Raw genomic sequence first — 17,815 nt, 5'->3', positions numbered from 1 at the left:
TTGCTTGTCCGAAAGCCCCATCCTGGCGCCAGTGTTTCTTTCCTGCAAGACGCTTCATTCTATTTGCATAACGGGGAGGGGATCCCTTTCTGGTCCAATGAAATGTCCTGTCCCTCTAACTCCAGAAAGACAACAGAAGTCTAGGGTAGGGAAGACCAGCGAATCAGATGCCATCCGAGAGAGAGAGAGAGAGAGAGAGAGAGAGAGAGAGAGAGAGAAATCTGCCCATCCCCACCGGGCTGTTCTTTCTTTCACTGAGTGGGGTTTGTTTACACTCCCAGCATTCCTTATAACACTGAATCAGAGGTTTGCTCAAAAGTACTGCTGTGCCTGAACTTTGGAGCCAAACAGACGTGGGTTCAAATCCCAGTGACTCTCAGTAGCTATGGAGCCCCCAGCAAGTTTGTTTAAATTTCTCTGAGCCTCAGCCTCCTTCTTTATATAATGGAATTAATAAGACCTGCTTGTAAAATTGCTGTGAAGTAGGAAATACTGATGTAAGGGTCGTATACTGAAAAAGCACTCAGTAAATGGCAGTTTGCTTCTTGTTACTAAGCTTGGTACCATGTGGGTTTAGGATACTGGCTACAGGGTGATTTTAATTCATTTCAGGCCAGAGTTTGCTCACACTTTGTCAGCAACCTCAGCTGTCTGATTCTGTGACACTGACGTGGCCATCTGATCCGTCTTATTGGCAACCTCTTCCTTTGTCCTGCCCCTTCCCCCAGAGAGTCTCAGCCAGTCCCACTGGCTTCCCCACCTCCGTGATTTACAAGACTTGAGCAAATGACCTTAGAGTCCATTGGGCCCAGACTAGGAACCCAGAGAAGTGGGAAGGGAAAGGAGAGCGGAGGGAACCTGGCGTAGGAAGGGCTGTGCTTCACGCCCCTTCCGAGCACCCTGGGTCTCGGAGGTGCTTTCAGTCCTTCGGGGCAGGATCCAGCCTTCTTCAGGGAGAGGGCTCCCTCCCTTTCTCCCACTAGACCACTGAGGACCTCGATGGGAAGAACCTATGGAACTTTCTTTGTTTCTTGGCTGATTTTGTGGGGCCTGCCTGATTGCTTTCTGGGGTCATCGATGGGGAGGGTAAAGAGAGAGGGATTAAGAGCCCCACCCTGACTTTGGCGGGAGGTCCTGTCCCTCCCTCCCATAGCTCCTAATCCTTCTGCCAGCAAACGCCTGTTGTCACAGACTGAGATGCCGCAGAGCCAGAGGTTTATACACAGACCCGTTATTTATTGGGAGGCTTAGGGCCAGGATGAGTCTGGGCCACATTCTCTTCTGTCCTGGCTCTTCTCACCTGGGTGTAAGCAGGGAGGGAGGAAGAAAGGGGAGGCAGAGATGAGGGGATGGGATGGAGGAAGGGGCACTCCTGTGTTGAGGCCACTCTGTGCCTGGTCCTGCGTGAGGGGTTTCCAGGGCGACTTCGCTGACCAGATTGTAATAGGTCACTTGTTTCTGGTGTGCGTACACGCGTGAGCAGTGCAGACATGCGCAGCCTCAGTTTCTCATCTGTAAGCGGGGAATAAGAATGTCTGCTTCCTGCGGTTCTGGAGGAGCTGAGGGAAAGTCCCAAACACGGTGCCTGGCCCGCTGTAAAGCAAAGCATTCAATGGATGGTGGCTCTCATTGAGGGGGGGGGGGGGCGGGGAGCGGGAGGGAGAAAATAAAAAAAGGTGGGGCACGGAAAAGATGACAACATAGGAGAGGAGTTAGGAGGAGCGAGCAAGAGAACTCGTCTACTTGCCTCCAGCTGGGGTTTGACCACTTCAGTTTTCTAGCAGCACCCTGGGGGTGGCCCCTAGCGGGACCTGGCTCCCACTGGGGAAGCCCCAGCTAAGAACCATGGAGAGAAAAGCAGAGGGTTCCAAGCGGCACAGCAGAGCTACAGCTGGTGCCGGTCCCCAAAGGCCCACACACTGGCTTTCACCAGCAGCCACTGCACGGAAGATGCACCTCGGGGGTGGGGGTGGGGGTGGGGGTGGGGGCGGCGGATTTGGACCCTCCTGCGGTTCCTTGCTGAGAATCAAAAAAACACCATGTGTCTTTAAGGAGGCGCCTGTTGGGAGCCCAGGAGGGAGGAAGGTTAAGATGATTAGCTGGTGCTAACAAATTTAGGATGTGGAAGAAGTCTTTTCTTGGCTGTCCATCAAAGGAAGGATTGAATGTCCCTGAGCTTGGAAAGAGCAGAAGGAGGGGAGGAAAGGGCTGGGGGAGGGGAGCAGGAGGGTGTTATGTGCTTACCAGCTGAGCCTTCTCCCTGGACAGGCCTGCCCCGGGCACTGGGGGTGTGCAGGAGTCAGGCAGGGCCTGTGGCTGTCTGTCCTGACTCTGGCCTCCAAATCAGCCTGTCTGTCTGTCGTCGCCCCTCCCCCACTCCCTCAACCCCAGCTCAGGTTATGTCCAAGCAGCTGGGCTGAAAAGTGATCCTGGAGGAAGAAGGCCCTTCCTGTTGATTAGGAACCAGGACACTCTCCCCCAATCCTCTCCAGCCCCACCAGACCCCCACCTCATCCAGGCTCCCATGTCCTGGGGCCACCTCCTGCCCCTTGTCACCAAGGGCTGGGCCACTCTTCATCTAGCTTTCCCCTGTAGCCAAGGGAAACATCCATGGCCTTCCAGAGAGATCACAAACCACTCGCAAAAGCCTTCATAAAAGGTTATTTCCGGCACGGGCTGGGAGGAGGGGGGGCATCGGAACTGCTCCATGTCCAGGAATGGTTCATTCAGAACTGCCTGGGCACCGGCTCTGTGCCAGGCCCTGTGCCGGGCACTGCAATCAGTGGACGACAGCAAGACACTGCTCCTGTCCCTGCCCCAGGACCAGCCCTCAGAAATGCGCCGTCCAGTGGTGGAAAGAGAAAAGAACAAAGCGATTGCTACAACATATAGCAATGGCTTTCAGAGCTCAGTGGGCAAAGGATGAGTTGGAAGGCTTATCTAAATGCAGATTTCAAGGGCACATCCTTGGAGATTCTAATGCTGTGGGTCTGGTGAGGGGACCAGGGCTTTGCATTTTTAAGCAGAGAGGATGATTCTGATGCTGGTGGATGTCAGAGTTCTTTTGGAGGAAGGCTGAAATGTAAGGAGCAGGGGTAGTGCCAAGAAGGGGTATAGGGATGGGTGCAGGAGGCAGAGGGTTTCCGGTGGAGGTGACATGGGGCTGATTCCTGCTGGGGAGAGAGGGGCAGCAGACTGAGGGAGAGAAAGGGGTGAAGCAGGCTAGTGGTTGGGGAATGCCTTTGTTGGTGTGGCTGAAACATAGAAGACCAGAGTGAGCAAGAAGTGAGATCTTAGGGAAGAATCCAGGGGGGTTAAATGTCTCTAGGAAGAATCCAGGGGAGGTCTTGATTGGGTTGGCAGCTTTAAGAGACCTAGCTGCATAGCGCAGGATGGGCGGAGGGGACGAGGTTGGAGGAGGGGCAGTCGTGAAGAGGCTGTGGTAAGAGGAGGGATGGTGGGAGTCAGACAGTGGCAGGAGGAGGCGGGGAGGAGGGGACAGCCATGGGGTTGGCCAAGGAGGCGGAGTCCGCAGGGTGTGGTGCCGGGCAAGCGGACTGAGGAGTGAGGTAGGGGAGCTGTGATGACCCTGAAGCTTCTAGTCTTGGTAGAGCGTGGTGAGGGCTGCTTCTCCCTACAGCTGGGATGCGAGAGAAAGGAGCTGCTTGGAGAGAAAAGTGGGGCGCTTAGTTCTGGACCCAGTCACTCGGAGCTCCTTGCCGTGGGCCATCCCCAGTAGAGATGGGCACTGGGCAACTGAACTGGAAGACCCTTGGAGCACAGGGAAGAAAACTAAGCTAAAGATGCAGATTTGGGAGATGGCAGGACCCGAATCTGTGGTTTTCAAATTTTTGACTGACCTGGGGTTAGAAATCACAATCAGAAACACACAGAAACGGCAACCTTCATGAAACGATAGTTCCCTTACTACGTGCAATGCACTTCATATTTTCTGCCTCATTTTCCTTTACTTGATTTTATTTAATTAAAAAAATCTGCTGGTCACAGCTCACTAAATTGATTTCACTGATACAATGTGACCTGCAATTTGAAAAACACACAGATCTCCATGGAAACGCAAGTCATTGAGGTGAATGAGATTCCCCTCTGTGACTTCTCTGTCCTCTGACTGCCTGTACGCGTCACTGGGCACAAAAGTCACGGAGGCTAGAGAGAGCCCGCGGTCTGCCCCAGCCTGGCACATTCCAGGAGAGGACCTCCAGAGGAGTCCAGAGCCTTCCGTGAACAAACCAGAGTTGCTCCTGAGAGAGGACCTTGGGCGTCATCTAACCAAATGTCCCGTTTTGCAAATGAGGAAAATGTAGGACAGATAATCACATAACTAATTAGGCATTCGACCTTAACACAACATCGCTTTCTCGCAGGCCTCTCTGGTAAACTCCTATGCATTGCTCTACATCCCTATGAAAACACCTCCCTTGGAATTCCCAAAGTGGAGCCCAGGCCCTCCAGAGCCAAACCACTGCAGACGGTCCATCAGCTCAGAAGCTGAGGCTCAGTTCCATTGATCTCCCCAGCGCTGCTGTCGCTGACAGTCTGGCCACCCCTCCCTCCAGTCTGTGTTCGCCCAGCAGATGTACTTTGTGGTTTCAATCATCCTTTAAGGTAGGTAAGGCTCCGTTGGCCATGACCTCCGTGACCATCCGTTGAAACCTCTGACATTTCGAGCAGTGTGAGACCCAGGGGCCCCCTCTCCTGCTGTGACAGCGCACAGTGCGAGGAGATGACCATCAGCCATGGTTTCTTTGCAGGAGGCCTTGGGTCCCAGGCTCTGCAGCTGGACAACATAAACAGTTTACTCTCGCTGCATTTCTGCAGCCCGAGCAATGGGGAAGATTTAACTTTGCCGGGTCCTGGCACCAGCTTGTGTGTGTGCAGACCCCAGGACTGTAAGGGCTGCTACTCTGGTGTGCGCGCTGCTGCCCAGCCGCCGCTGGGCCCCTGTCTGAAACCCTCACACAGGAGGGCCCAGCGGGCTTGTCAGGGAACTGGGCTCTTTCTCCCCACAGGAGTAAGCCCCGAGGGAAGCAGACACCGGCCCCCTGGTGGCACACTGGGGTCGGTATCTGGGCACCCACAGCCTGTCTTGACTGCAGGAGACAGGTGTAGAGAAGACCATGGCCTCGTGGAAAGCCAGCATTCAGAGTGGGGATAATGTTAGTGCCCAAATAAGCAGAGGCAGATGAGTGTTTGGGGCAGGGAGTGGGAGGGGGAGGGTGGTACTTAAGAGACATGCAGCAACCTGACGGGGCAGCTACAGAATAAGGACGGACATCACGTGGTGACCGAGTGTGAGGACTGGTTCTGGGCCCTGCCACCGACAGAGCTTTTCATGACACCAGTCTGATCAGGTCACGGCTCTGCTCAATACCTGAGTGGCTCCCCATTGCTTCCAAGGTAGAGGACAAAACGTTAACACGGTCTGCAAAGCCCCAAGTGTTCCAGTCCCTGCTGACCTTCTGCACCCGGTCCGTACCACCTCTCCCCCAGGCTCCCTGCTGCTCTGGCCGCACTGTCCCGCCTTCTGTTCCTCGTTCTCACCACACACCTTCCCACCTCAGAGTCCTGCACGTGCCGTTCCCTTTGCCCGAAATGCTCTCCCTCCCTAAACTCTTCCTGGTCAGTTTCCACTCCTCAAGGATCACTCCTCAGGGGAGCCCTCCTGGACCGCCCTGACCCTCGGGATTTTTTCTAGTTTTTCATGGGACTCTGTATCTATTTCCCTTTGGTATGGTTGGTCCCCATCGCAATTTTACATTTGCTGGTGAGATCGATGGTCCTCCTTCACTAAACGGTGAGTTCTGTCAGAGCAAGTGTTGTGATTTGCCCACCCTTGAGTCCTTAGCACCTAGTAAAGCCTGGCTCAGAGTGGGTGTTCAATGATACAAGCTGAACGCAGGCATACATGAGCGAATAAAAGGATGCTATTGTAATTTTGTGCAAGGCAACTCTGTCCCCTGGGACTGACACCTTAAATGATGATTTGCAGAGTATCTGCTCCACACCAAGTGCTGGGGAGAGGGCACAGAGCTGAAGGACTGGAGGGGAGATGGGTGTGTAAGGAAGCCATGATAACACAGCAGGATAAGGTTGTGTTCTGGGGACAGGCTGGCTCTAAGGAAGCTTTTAGCAGAGGCATTTGGTGACGGTGGGGCTGGGCTGGGGAGGACTTTCCTGAGATTGCAACTAAAGCCCAATCCGAAGGGTAGTGAGAGCTAATAGGCAAAGATGGAGGGTGTCTTGGTAGAGGGCGGAGCCGGGGCATCGTGCAGCAGGGAAGGAGCCCCAGGAAGGCTGTTCTGTAGCAAGGCCAAGGGCTGTGCAGGGGGAGTGGGAAGAGATGGGCCAGATGGCCCCAGTTGGACTTTATTGGGAAGGCACTGGCGCCACTGAGGGGTTTCAGGCAGCAGAGAGACAGAAGACTGTTCTCCTGGGTAAAAGGAGAGTCTGGGGCCCCTCCAGCTCAGGCGCCTGGGGGTATGAAACCCATAGGGCAGAGGAGCATGGGCTAGCTTAGGAAGGTTGCAGACTTCATTGCCAGCTGAAGCCTCAAGGGACTGGTTTCCTCCCTGACGTCAACTTAAAGGTCACACAGATCCCAGGTTTGCTTTCAGGAGCCACTTAGGGCTCCGCATTTTCTGCCTGCGCTCAGATCCCTTTGGGATCCAGTGACATTCCCAGGCTGGACCGCCTCGTGGGGTAACCAGTCCCCTGAGCCCCAGAGATGCCGTAAGAAGCAGGACTTCCTTTAATTTGTCCTAAACTTACCTCGCTCAAGTTTCAAAGGTGGAGGGGGCATCACCCTAGGATTTCGGGAGTGAGGGGAGAAGGCAATGCACCAGGCGCTGCCATAGCGGGAAGGGGAACTCAGGACATCTTTGACTCCGGGCCTCCGCATCACATCAGCTCTCGAGCTGTCTTCCCACCACAACCGCACCGACGGGCTGTCCCTTCCTCCCCCAAACCCAGGTCCCTGCCTGTGCCCGCCTGGGACAGGCCTGAGCTGATGAAGGAGAAGTGGAACTGGGCCATTCAGCTGACTTCTCACTCTAGCAAACAGAAGCCACAGATGGGGGGGTGTAAATTACAGGACCCCTAAGTAACCAGGCTCCTTCAATGCCACTGGCTGTCCCTCCAGCCTCTCCTTCCAGCCCTGGCTCCATCCTGCTAGGAAACCTGCCCCAGCAGCCCCTGGGGCTGAAGTCATTCTCCAGCTCCAGCCCTTTGGGAGCCCAGACCAGGCCAGGGCTCCAGGTAAAACGCTCTAAGTCCTAGGTGGCTTCTCACCGTCTCTGGCCCCCACAAGCAGTCCATCTGCAAGGCCTGCCAGCTTCACTTCCATCCCCAGTCTGCCACCATCGCCTCTCACCTGGACACCCACCACAGGCTCTCTTCTCCCTGCCCCCCTGCCCCCCTGCCCCCCTCCCACCCTCAACCCAGCCATCTGTTCTCAACCAGCACCAAGAGTAAAGCATAATGTAATCTGAGCATGTGGCTTTCCTTCTTAAAACCCTCCAGCGGCTCCTGGTTCACTGAGGGCAAAATTTACAAACCCCACAGGCCAGTGTCACGCGAGGCCCCACAGAGCTGGCCCCGTGACTTCCTTCCTCGCTCCCTTTCCCTCATTCCACCAGGCCACTCGGGCCTTCTTTCTCTGCTGCTGACACACTGAGCTCGTTCCCACCTCAGGGCCTTTGCACCCTTTGCTGGTTGGAATGCTCATGCCCCATCCTCTGTTTTAATTGTTATTTTTTAACTTTTTTAATCCTTACCCAAGGACAATTTTTTCATTGCTTTTAGAGAGAGAAAGAGAGAGAAAGACATGTCGATGTGAGAGAGAAACATGGCTCAGTTGGCTTCTCATACACACCCCGACCGGGTAGCCAACCCACAGCCTAGGTCTGTGCCCCGACTGTGCTCGAACTTTTGTTGTACAGGACGATGCTCCAACCAACTGAGCCACCTGGTCTGGGCTTAGTTATTCAATTAACTTATTTAATAGACAATTTATAGTGCTTTATTTTGTGCCAGGCTTGCCTTTTCAACTTCTAAATAATTTCTTAACTCTTTGCATGTTCGGCTTCCTCTTGCCAGTTCAAATGTTTCCTTCTCATGGAGGCCTCCCCTGACCACCACCAATGACAGGGGCGCCACTGCTCCCCCATAGGCCCTACGGGAAATATGCCTTGGTCTGTCTTGACGTAGCCCTCCACTAGACCGGATGCTCCAGGAGGGCAAGGCCCGCCTGTCAGGCTGACTCAGGTTCCTAAAGCCCAGCGTGACGCCGGCCGGGGAGAATGCATCAGACGGGTCAGCCGGCCAGAGAGGCTCTCAGACCGCCGCGCTCTCTAACCCCACAGCTGGCCCTACGAATTACAGGGTAAGCGGTGAGAGGAGCTCTGTGGATGCTGCTCAGGGGCCTGGTCAGGGGATGGGCTTTTAGAGAGGGCGGGGTCAGGTCTTGTCCATAAATAGGAAACAAAAATTGGCACGTTTGTAGCAAACGGCAATCCACTTTAGAGCTTTTGAGGGAGCTTCCCACTCATGAACTCACTGGCCTCTCCCAGCCACTCAGGGAGGCTGTCGTAGCCGCACTTGACAGATGCGGGAGCTGAGCCCCAGAAAGTCAGGGCCACACGGTGTGCGCCAGAGCCGGGGCTCACGTCACCTTCCAGTGCAGTTCTGAAGCCTTTACAAGGCCCGTGTCCAGCGGAGCGCCCGTGCTCATACAACAGCATCACGTCATTGGTAGGTTCTTAGGGCTGCGGTGAAAAGACGTAAGACAAAACCAGCTGAGGCTCAGAGAGGTTAAGCCACTTGCCCATTGTAACACAGCAGGATTCCGAAATTCAGCCAGCCAATAGACAATCCTGCCACTTGTTAGTAGAGACACTTCCAGATGTGGCTAGGTGACCCTGAAAGACACTCTTATCTCTGCGTCTTAGACTGTCTGTAAAGCCCAGGTTACTAGACCCCATCTGGCTCTGATACGAGCAGAGGAGGGAAGAAAGCAGAGGTGTGGCTGCTGCTCCCTCCTGCAGTCCCCTGCAAAGTGGGGAAAGGGCTGCCAGGGTGGCTTGGAGCAAGGGCGGGCCCCATGCTGCCCAGGGCACCATGGATGGAGTGTCACTAATTTGGGGGTGCCCAGTCCACAAAGCGCTGGCCTCCTGTGCGGGCTAGGTGACCAAGACCAGGGTTGCATGGGACTAAAGACAGGCTGGGAGGTCCTGAAGTTTCCCAAGGCCAAGAAAGTGACTCCTAACCACAGGGGGACGGGGAGGTGAAGGTGGGCACGTGTTCCGAGTGACACCCAGCCCCACCGCAGAGCTGCCAAAAGGAACATCAGAAATGCATCTCCAGCCCGAGTTTCCTTTGGATAAAAAAATCCGGTTCCTTTTCTGAATGTCTATTTCTTTGTCTTTCTCCTTTTCTTTTTTAGCAGAATCTTTGAGACTGTTGATCTACAGAAACATGATCCTACTGTGTAGGTGTCCATTCCACAAGGGGGGCACGGAGGATGAAGTAAGAGTCAAGGCCGATTTCTAACTCTCAAGGGAAGCCCCGCCCTCCACAGAAGTGAGGAGAGGGAGAGACTCCCAGGGGCCGGGGTGCAGAGAAGATCAGGTCTGACTTCATCCCCAGAGGTAGCTGCGTGGTAGGTGGTGGCTTCAGGAGCCAATCAGTTTTAGGGATGTGGCAGTATCTCCTGTTCGGTTAGGAAGGACGGGCTGTCTCATGAACAGATGAATCTAGAACCAGGCACTCAGCCTGGCCTGAGCTCTTGGCCTCAGGAGGCGTCAGGGCCGCGGCGTTGGCTGACACTGGCCACTGGGCTGCTTTACATCCCTCTGCCTTACCTCAGTTTCCGTAAAACTCCTGCCCCTGTGACCACGTCAGCGGCTCTTGAACCCATTTAGGGGACAAGACATGGTGGAGGGAACCCATCTTGTCCCCATGTGGCTGTGCAGGCTGGAGCCGGTTCCTTTCTTTCCTCTTAGGGCACAGGTGGCAAACACAAGGCCCATGGGCAGAATCTGGGCTCCACCTTGTTTTGTCCGGCCCGGCACCTTGTTTCTAGCTGGTGGCAGTGCCGAGCTCTCGCTTAACTCTTAAGGAGTAGTTACATTCATACAGTTCCAAAATTACATTCGGCCCTTTGAAGGCAACCGGGAGGCTGATGGGGCCCCTGGTGACAATGAGTTTGACACCCTTGGCTTAGGGCCTCATTTCCCCAAAAGCAAAATGAACAGATTGGATAACACAAGAGAATTTTACATCTTGCTCCTGGAGTTCTGAGGTGCCTGGAGGGGGACACCACTAGGGCACAACGTGGGCACCAAATCCCACCAGTTCTACATGGGAGCTCTGCTCTTACATTTGCACGAGGTATTTCTCGGGCTGCATGAAAGATCCCTTTCAAAGAAAGGGTTTGCTGCTGCCCTGCCCCCACCCCCGCCCACCCAAGGTGACCTCTGACCTCCCTTTGGTGCTGCAGTCTGGATCTGGCAGCCGAGAGGAGGAGGCATGTGCCCCCTTCCGTCCCTGCAGGACTGGGTTTGGGGAGGCAGATCTACCCCCTCATTTCTGGTCAGGATCCAGAGTTAGGCCAACATCCCCCCCACAGCTTAAAGGCCTCTCACTCTCCCTCCCTATCCCTAGCTTGCTCCTCCTGCTCCTTCCTCAGCTAAGTTGGGGGACAACATTGTGATTGTAAGGAATGGGAGCTGGATTCTTCCCGAGCCGAAGGGACTTCCCCAAGCCCAGTTCCCTCTCGTGCTTGGTGGAGAAGAAACAAAGGGCTGAGTTAGGAAGGAGGAACGACTGGTCTGTGGGTGCCAAATATTAGGCACGATGAGCACCAGAGATACATATGGCCTCAACTAAGCAAAAGGAGCCTCTTTTATCCAGAATACCACATTTTTAGGAGAAAGACACGCATGACTCCAAAAGAGTAACGTAACAGATTTAAAACATCTCCGTGCACTTCCATCACTGTTTCTGTTCAGTCCAATGACTGCGCCACGCCCTCTGTCACGCTCGTTCTCTGAGGTAAAAACGGACCGTCCCACACAGGTCGGTGCCCCTGGGGGCCAACCAGCAATGAACGACCCAGCCAGAGTGACGGTGTCAGGTATCTGGAACTACAACAACGTGGAGACCCACCAGTAGAACCAAGAGCAGCCGTGATCAATGGGTCAGGTCACCATGGAATGTGGATGCAGCCACCAAGTCCAGACTCAGGAGCACCGAGAGGGACAGGCAATTCTTCATTAGAGAAGGACTGGCACCAGGTCCCAAGCTCAAAGGGAACAAACTGAAGAGGACATGCAGGCTGCCAAAGCCCTTGGGCCCTGGGAATTCCAGAACCTGGAGGTGCAGCTTGGAGATCCCTCCAGCACACAGCCCCTCTGTCCTGTCCACGCTGCCCGCAGGAAGTCTGGGTCCTGCACCCCTCCTTACTGGCCTGTCACAGTGTGCTAGGCCCCCCGTGACAGCTTGAATAACTACATGGGGAGCTGGTGTCCACTTAAAACCAGCCGCCTGTGGGGCATGTCCTACCGCTCCATGCCTGGCTGTCTCATGGCACCGCCTCCCCACTTGGGCAGGTAGAGGGCTGCTGGAGCCCTCTGCGCAGGCTCGACCCTCAGCCCAGCCTCTAGGAGCCTCCCTGGGTCTCCAATGGATGGAAGATCTGGCCTGCACAGCCACCTCCAGCTCCTTTTGCCACACCCCTGCCCTGGCAGAGACATTCCCGCAATGCCTTGCCTGCCATACCTGCCACACACGGACAGATGGCAAAGGCTGGAGGGGGGTGGGAGGAAGCATCAGGCTGAAAACGAGTTTGTGAAGTGAGCTGAAAACAATGACAGGAAGGTCCTTAGCCAGCCCTGCTGCCACTCAGCTAGCTGAGGGTCTGACTCTTCTGTGCCGCTCTGGCCCTCCCCTGCCTCCCCTGCCTGCCTTGCCCCAGTACCCTCTGCCAGTCCGCCCCCCTGCTGGCCATGCAGGGCCACTGTCTCTGTGCTGGGGGTCTCTGCTGCTTCTCTCTCTGCCCCCTGGAGCTGGTGCCTTAGGTACAAACGCCAGCTGTGCGGGCCACCGACTCTAGTGTGGTCCTCAGTTGCTGTCCCCATCTTGGTCCCTGCCTTGATTGTACCCCATGTCACAGGAGCTGGGACTCCAGGGGTGGGGGTATCAGCACTGCATCTGGACTGTCCCATGTGAGGCATCCACCTGCCACCACCTGCGGGCTTGCTCCCACATGAGTCTTTGGTCTCTGCTGCAGCCATGACTTCACCTGTATATCCCTTTACCTGGACTCTGTGCTCCTCCTAGGTTCCTGAGAACAAGGCAGAGTCGGTAAGTGAGCGAAAGAGACAGAGACAGAGAGATGGAGGGAGGGAGAGCGAGCCTGCATTCTGACACGGCTCTGGTCTGTTCTGAGTCAGACTGCTTGGATTTAAATACTTCTGGCGCCAGCACCCACTAGCTCTGTGACCTTGGCCACATTACATAACCTCCTTGGGCCTCAGTTTTCTGAGTGCGAAAAATGAAGATAATAATAGTACCTGCCACATAAAGTAATTATGAGGATTAAATGAGATAATTCAATTAAGTGCTTATAACAGTTCCTGGCACTGAGTAAGCCTTCAAAACATGCCATTGCTATTATCACTATTAATGAGTGTCCTCCAGGCTTATTGGACACCACCTCCCCAGACAAGCATTAGGGCCACTGCCAAGTCCTCCCCTGCGAGCTGCAGGGCACCACTCCGGTCACTGTAGGATGTCCATCAGAAGGATGTCTTTCCTACTGTATCTGCTGAAGTTTTGGACCTGGCTTTCAGTGCCACCCCCGCCACTTCCTAACCCTGTGCCCTTGAGTGAAGTACTCTGCGTTTCAGGGTCTTCATCTGGAAAATGCGGTAATGTGAGCCTTAACCTCAGGGAGCTGTTGGAGGATGACGTGAGGTCTGCACGGTACAAAGCAGGCAGTCACGCTAGCGGCTGTCGGAGACCATCCAAGCTGCCCTGATGGTGGAATGGGAATCTACCAGGAAGTAACTGAGGTGAGAGGCTGGCTCGGTAGTGACAAGGAGTGGGGCAGTCAGCAAGGGAGTGGGTGGCTGGGTGACCTCAGGAGGAACTGACAGTTGTGTCCATGTGCCCACTTTCTAGTCCCTCATAACGGTCATGGGCTCTTCCTGTTTACTGCCCCCTTCCTTCAAGTATCACCCGGCATTTCTTTAACATTAAGGTGATAGAACGTTCTTCTGGGACCCTTCAAGGTAGAGTGGGTAGAGACTAGGCCAGTGAATTCTCCATCCTCGGCAGCCTGGGCCAAGCCTTGAGCTCTTCAGCCCAAATGGGACTGAGGCTCACCCTGGGAGAGGCAGGAACTCTTGGGAACAGAGTCCCTAGCCTGGGTGCCTAGAGCAGGCTTTCCAGCAAGATGCGCCCCTGCCCTCCCTCTGCCCTGAGCAGGAGTCTGGCAGGCAGCCAGCTCCAGGTAAGGTCTTTCTTTTCTAGGGCCACAGCATCGCACTTCCCTCTCCCCACTCTCCCTTGCAGGGCCTTCAGCACTTCCACAGGGACATCCTGCAACCCCACCCACCCGACCCCTAGCTTGTCTTTCTCTACCTTACTCCCATCTGCTCCGTTCTTGGGGGCAGAGGTGCTGGTACTCAAAGCCTTGGGCTTCAGACTTCTGGCCAAGGTGGAGGCACAGGTAGATACACTTGGCCTCCTCACACAACCAAAAGAAGGACAACAACAAATTTAAAAACAAAAAGTAACCAGAACTGCCAGAAAATCAAACTATATGGAAGTCCAACAACCAAGGAGTTACAGAAGAAACATTCATCCAGACCAGTAGCAGGAGTGGAGATGGGCAGCGGGGTGGAAAGGACTTGCAACAAGGCAGCAGCTGGAGGACCAGGTGAGGTGGTGGCTGGAGGAGTGGGCAGTCGCACATTTGTGTGCAGACAAACCGGAAGGAACAATTGGGGAGTAAGACAGACTGCACAACCCAGGGTTCCAGTGTGGGGAAATAAAGCCTCAGAACCTCTGATTGAAAAAATCTGTGGGGGTTGAGGCGGCGGGAGAAACTCCCAGCCTCACAGGAGAGTTTCCTAGAGAGACCCACAGGGTCCTAGAATGTATAGAAGCCCACCTATCTGGGAATCAGCACCAGAAGGGCCCAATTTGCTTGTGGGTAGTGGAGCAAGTGAATGAAAGCTGGCAGACAGCTGAGAAAGCAACATTGTTCCCTCTCGGACCCCTCCCCCACATAGCGCCAAAACCCAGCAACGTGGGTTGCCCCACCCTGGTGAACACCTAAGGTTCTGCCCCATACTACTTAACAGGCTCACCGAGACAAAAAAAAAAAAAAAAAAAAATACAGCCCAAATGAAAGAACACATCAAAGCTCCAGAAAAAATACAACTAAGTGAGGGAGAGATAGTCAACGTATCAGATGCAGAGTTCCAAACAGTGGTAATCAGTGGTAAACAGTGTTCACAGAAATGATGGATTATGGTCGCAAAATAGAGGGGAGAGTAAAGGCTATGAAAAGTGAAATAAAAGAAAATGTGCGGGGAACCAGCAGTGAAGGGAAGGAAACCAGGACTCATATCAACGATTTGGAGCAGAAGGAAGAAATAAACATTCAACTGGAACAGAGTGAAGAAACAAGAATTCAAAAAAATGAGGAGAGGCTGAGGAACCTCTGAGACAACTTTAAACGGTCCAACATCCGAATCATAGGGGTGCCAGAAGGAGAAGAGGAAGAACAAAAAATTGAAAACTTATTTGAAAAAATAATGGATAACTTCCCTAATCTGGCAAAGGAAATAGGCTTCTAGGAAGTCCAGGAAGCTCAGAGAGTCCCAAAGAAGTCGGACTCAAGGAAGCACACAAAGGCACATCTTAATTACATTACTACCCAAGATTAAAGATAAGGAGAGAACTTTAAAAACAGCAAGAGAAAAGGAGACAGTTACCTACAAAGGAGTTCCCATAAGACTGTCAGCTGATTTCTCAAAAGAGACCTTACAGGCAAGAAGGGGCTGTAGAGAAGTATTCAAAGTCATGAATGGCAAGGACCTACATCCAAGATTACTGTATCTGGCAAAGCTATCATTTAGAATGGAAGGGCAGATAAAGTGCTTCCCAGATAAGGTCAAGTTAAAGGAGTTCATCATCACCAAGCCATTATTATATGAAATGTTAAAGGGACTTACCTAAGAAAAAGAAGATGATCAAAAATATGAGCAGTGAAATGACAACGAAGTCACAACTCTCAACAACCAAACTTAAAAAAACAAAAACAAAAACAAAAATGAACTAAGCAAACAACTAGAACAGGAACAGATTCACAGAAATGGAGATCACATGGAGGGTTATCAGCAAGGAGGGGATAGGGGAGAATTGGGGAAAAGGTACAGGAAATAAGAAGCATAAATGGTAAGTACAAAATGGACAGGGGGAGGTTAAGAATAGTATGGGAAATTGAGAAGCCAAAGAACTTATATGTACAACCCATGGACTAAAGTGAGGGGGTGCAGGGTGGAGGGGAGTAACGGGGAGAAAAAAATGGGACAACTGTAATAGATAATCAATAAAATATATAAAAAAAAATAAATAAATTTTCTATGGCCAAAAATAAAAAAATGAAAACCCTTGGGCTTGAGTGCTGGCTCTGTGTCTTTGCCATGGACGTTGGGTGACCCCTGAACAGCTGTGATCCTCAGTTTTCTCATCTTTGAAATGGGGACGACTACAGTCCTACATCTCAGAATGGTTGATGGGAGTGTAAGCAATACTGTATGTAAAGCATGAGGATGATGCCATCTCTTTATATAAACAAAAGCCCTGATCGCCCCTTTCCGTCCAGCCACAGCCAGCAGGTAAGCCAAGATGGGCACTTATGACTACATCCAGGAGCTACAGAGGAAGAAGCAGTCTGATATAATGTGCTTCCTTCTCAGGGTGCTTTGCTGGCAGTACCGTCAGCTCGCTGTGCTCCGCATGTCCCCCACCCCCACCGTGCCCAATGAATAACACAGGCTGGGGTACAAGGCTAGGCAAGGCATTGGATTTGTGTGCGTTGTGGTGGTGGCAAATGCCCAGTTCTTCAGGGTGTGACCTACAGCAAGCCTGTGTGTCATGGTACCCACCAGCTACAGTTTGCAGACACCAGCCTGCTGCCGAGGAGCAAGCCAGATGCCACTGTGGGGCTCGGAGAGTCCTGCATTCTTACTGGGTTGGTGAAGATTCAATGTACAAACTCTTTGAGGTTGTCCTTATTGATCCGCTCCATAGGCCATCAGATGGAATCCCGGCACCCAGGTGATCACTGAGCCAGTCCACAACCCTCACAGGGAGGTGTGAGGGTTGGCATCTGCAGGCAGCAAGAGCCACGGCCTTGGAAATGGCCACGAGTCCCAGCACACTATTGGTGGCTCTCACCCTGCAGCGTGGAGAAGGTATAACGAATGCTCTTCAGCTCCACTGCCACCGCTAACATAGTGCTTGTAAAATTCTTATCTAATGAACATGTTGTTCAGGACAGTCTCGGCCTAAGAAGATACATGCCATGATCACGGTCACTTCCCTGGGCTCACGGGCTCACCCTCCCTGACTCCTCCCTGGCTCCCACCTACCGGGTGGCCAACACTTGCCTGTTTTACCTCCGCAATTATCCCCCTCCCTCAGCCCCTTCCACATGCTGTTCTGTGTCTCAGTCTTCTCCTTGACTCAAGTTCATCCGCTACACTGCAGTGTGCACAGCTGGACGCTGTCACACCCTTTCTGAGGAACCTGCAGGGTGGTGTTCCACTCTCTCCCTGGTCTGTTTCTCCCACCCCCAACTTTTCATTCCAGACTTATCTCTGCCAACATCCTGCCATGTGAGCTTGCTATAGCCATTCTAGATTATTTCTCCTTTTCCAGAGTGGGGAGTAAAAAAAGCACATTCCTTAGGTCTCTATACTTTCATTACATCATTTCCTTTGCTTACAATACCCTTATATACATACTCAATTCCTGATGCCTTACTTGTCTTTAAAGGCCTGCTTCAAATGCCACTTCTTCCAGGAAGCCTTTCCTGATTTCTCCCTTCTAAAGTAATCATTCCTTCTCTTGCATTTTCCAAATGCGATGCTTCTGCTTGTGCTTAGTGTTTACCTAGCCCTGGTTGGAGAGACTGATCTGCTTTACCTTATACCCCCACAGCACTGAGCATGGGCCTGGAGCTGCTGTTAACCCATGGATGGCCCAAGTCCCATGCCAACATAGCATCCAGGCAGCTTGGAGCCCTGAAGAGCACACAGCCAGCCCAGAGTCTGGCTGCTGGTCCCTGGCCTGCCTCTGCTGGGTTGGGATCAAGGGGGTGGGAAGTGGGGGCTCACTCTGGCCCCAGTTTCTGCCCTCACAAGGCAGGTGCTCAGGAAGAGGCTGTGGCAGTAAGCGTGTGATATGCATGTGTGGCACTGTCACAAGAGTGATGGTCCTCCAGGGACTTGGGGAGTCTCTTATTTCCCCTGGTCTCTGCTGGCCTCTCTGAGGCTGGAGGCTGGACTGACGGGGGAAAAGGAACGCACATCGAGTGTGGCCATCTACTGCGAGTCCACCCAGACAGACAGCTGTCCCTTGTTGTTTGGAGTTCCTGCAAAATTCAGAGTCACTCCCAACCCCATCAGCAGCTGTTACAAGCATGGCCCCTTCCCCTTTCGGGACAGAGTAAGGCCGGTTGCCTGAGTCCATATGGATTCAGGGCTCAAACACCTTTAAG

General features: G+C 53.2%; 1 protein-coding gene and 1 pseudogene across 1 annotated transcript in view; one reads left to right on the top strand and one right to left on the bottom strand.

Moving 5' to 3' along the window:
• Positions 1-6,919, bottom strand: part of COL13A1 (collagen type XIII alpha 1 chain) — a 105,856-nt gene extending 98,937 nt beyond the window's left edge. The window contains exon 1 of the mRNA XM_053923437.2: positions 6,790-6,919. Coding sequence (XP_053779412.1) covers positions 6,790-6,919 — 130 coding nt within the window. The remainder of the gene's footprint in view (positions 1-6,789) is intronic.
• A 9,020-nt stretch (positions 6,920-15,939) lies between these two features.
• On the top strand, positions 15,940-16,551 carry LOC112305310 (large ribosomal subunit protein eL15-like; annotated as a pseudogene).
• The last annotated feature ends 1,264 nt before the right edge of the window (positions 16,552-17,815 follow it).

This window comes from Desmodus rotundus, chromosome 4 (genome assembly GCF_022682495.2).
Source record: "Desmodus rotundus isolate HL8 chromosome 4, HLdesRot8A.1, whole genome shotgun sequence".
Taxonomy (NCBI): domain Eukaryota; kingdom Metazoa; phylum Chordata; class Mammalia; order Chiroptera; family Phyllostomidae; genus Desmodus; species Desmodus rotundus.
Note: the sequence above shows the minus strand (reverse complement) of the source record. Positions and strands in the feature narration are given on the sequence as shown.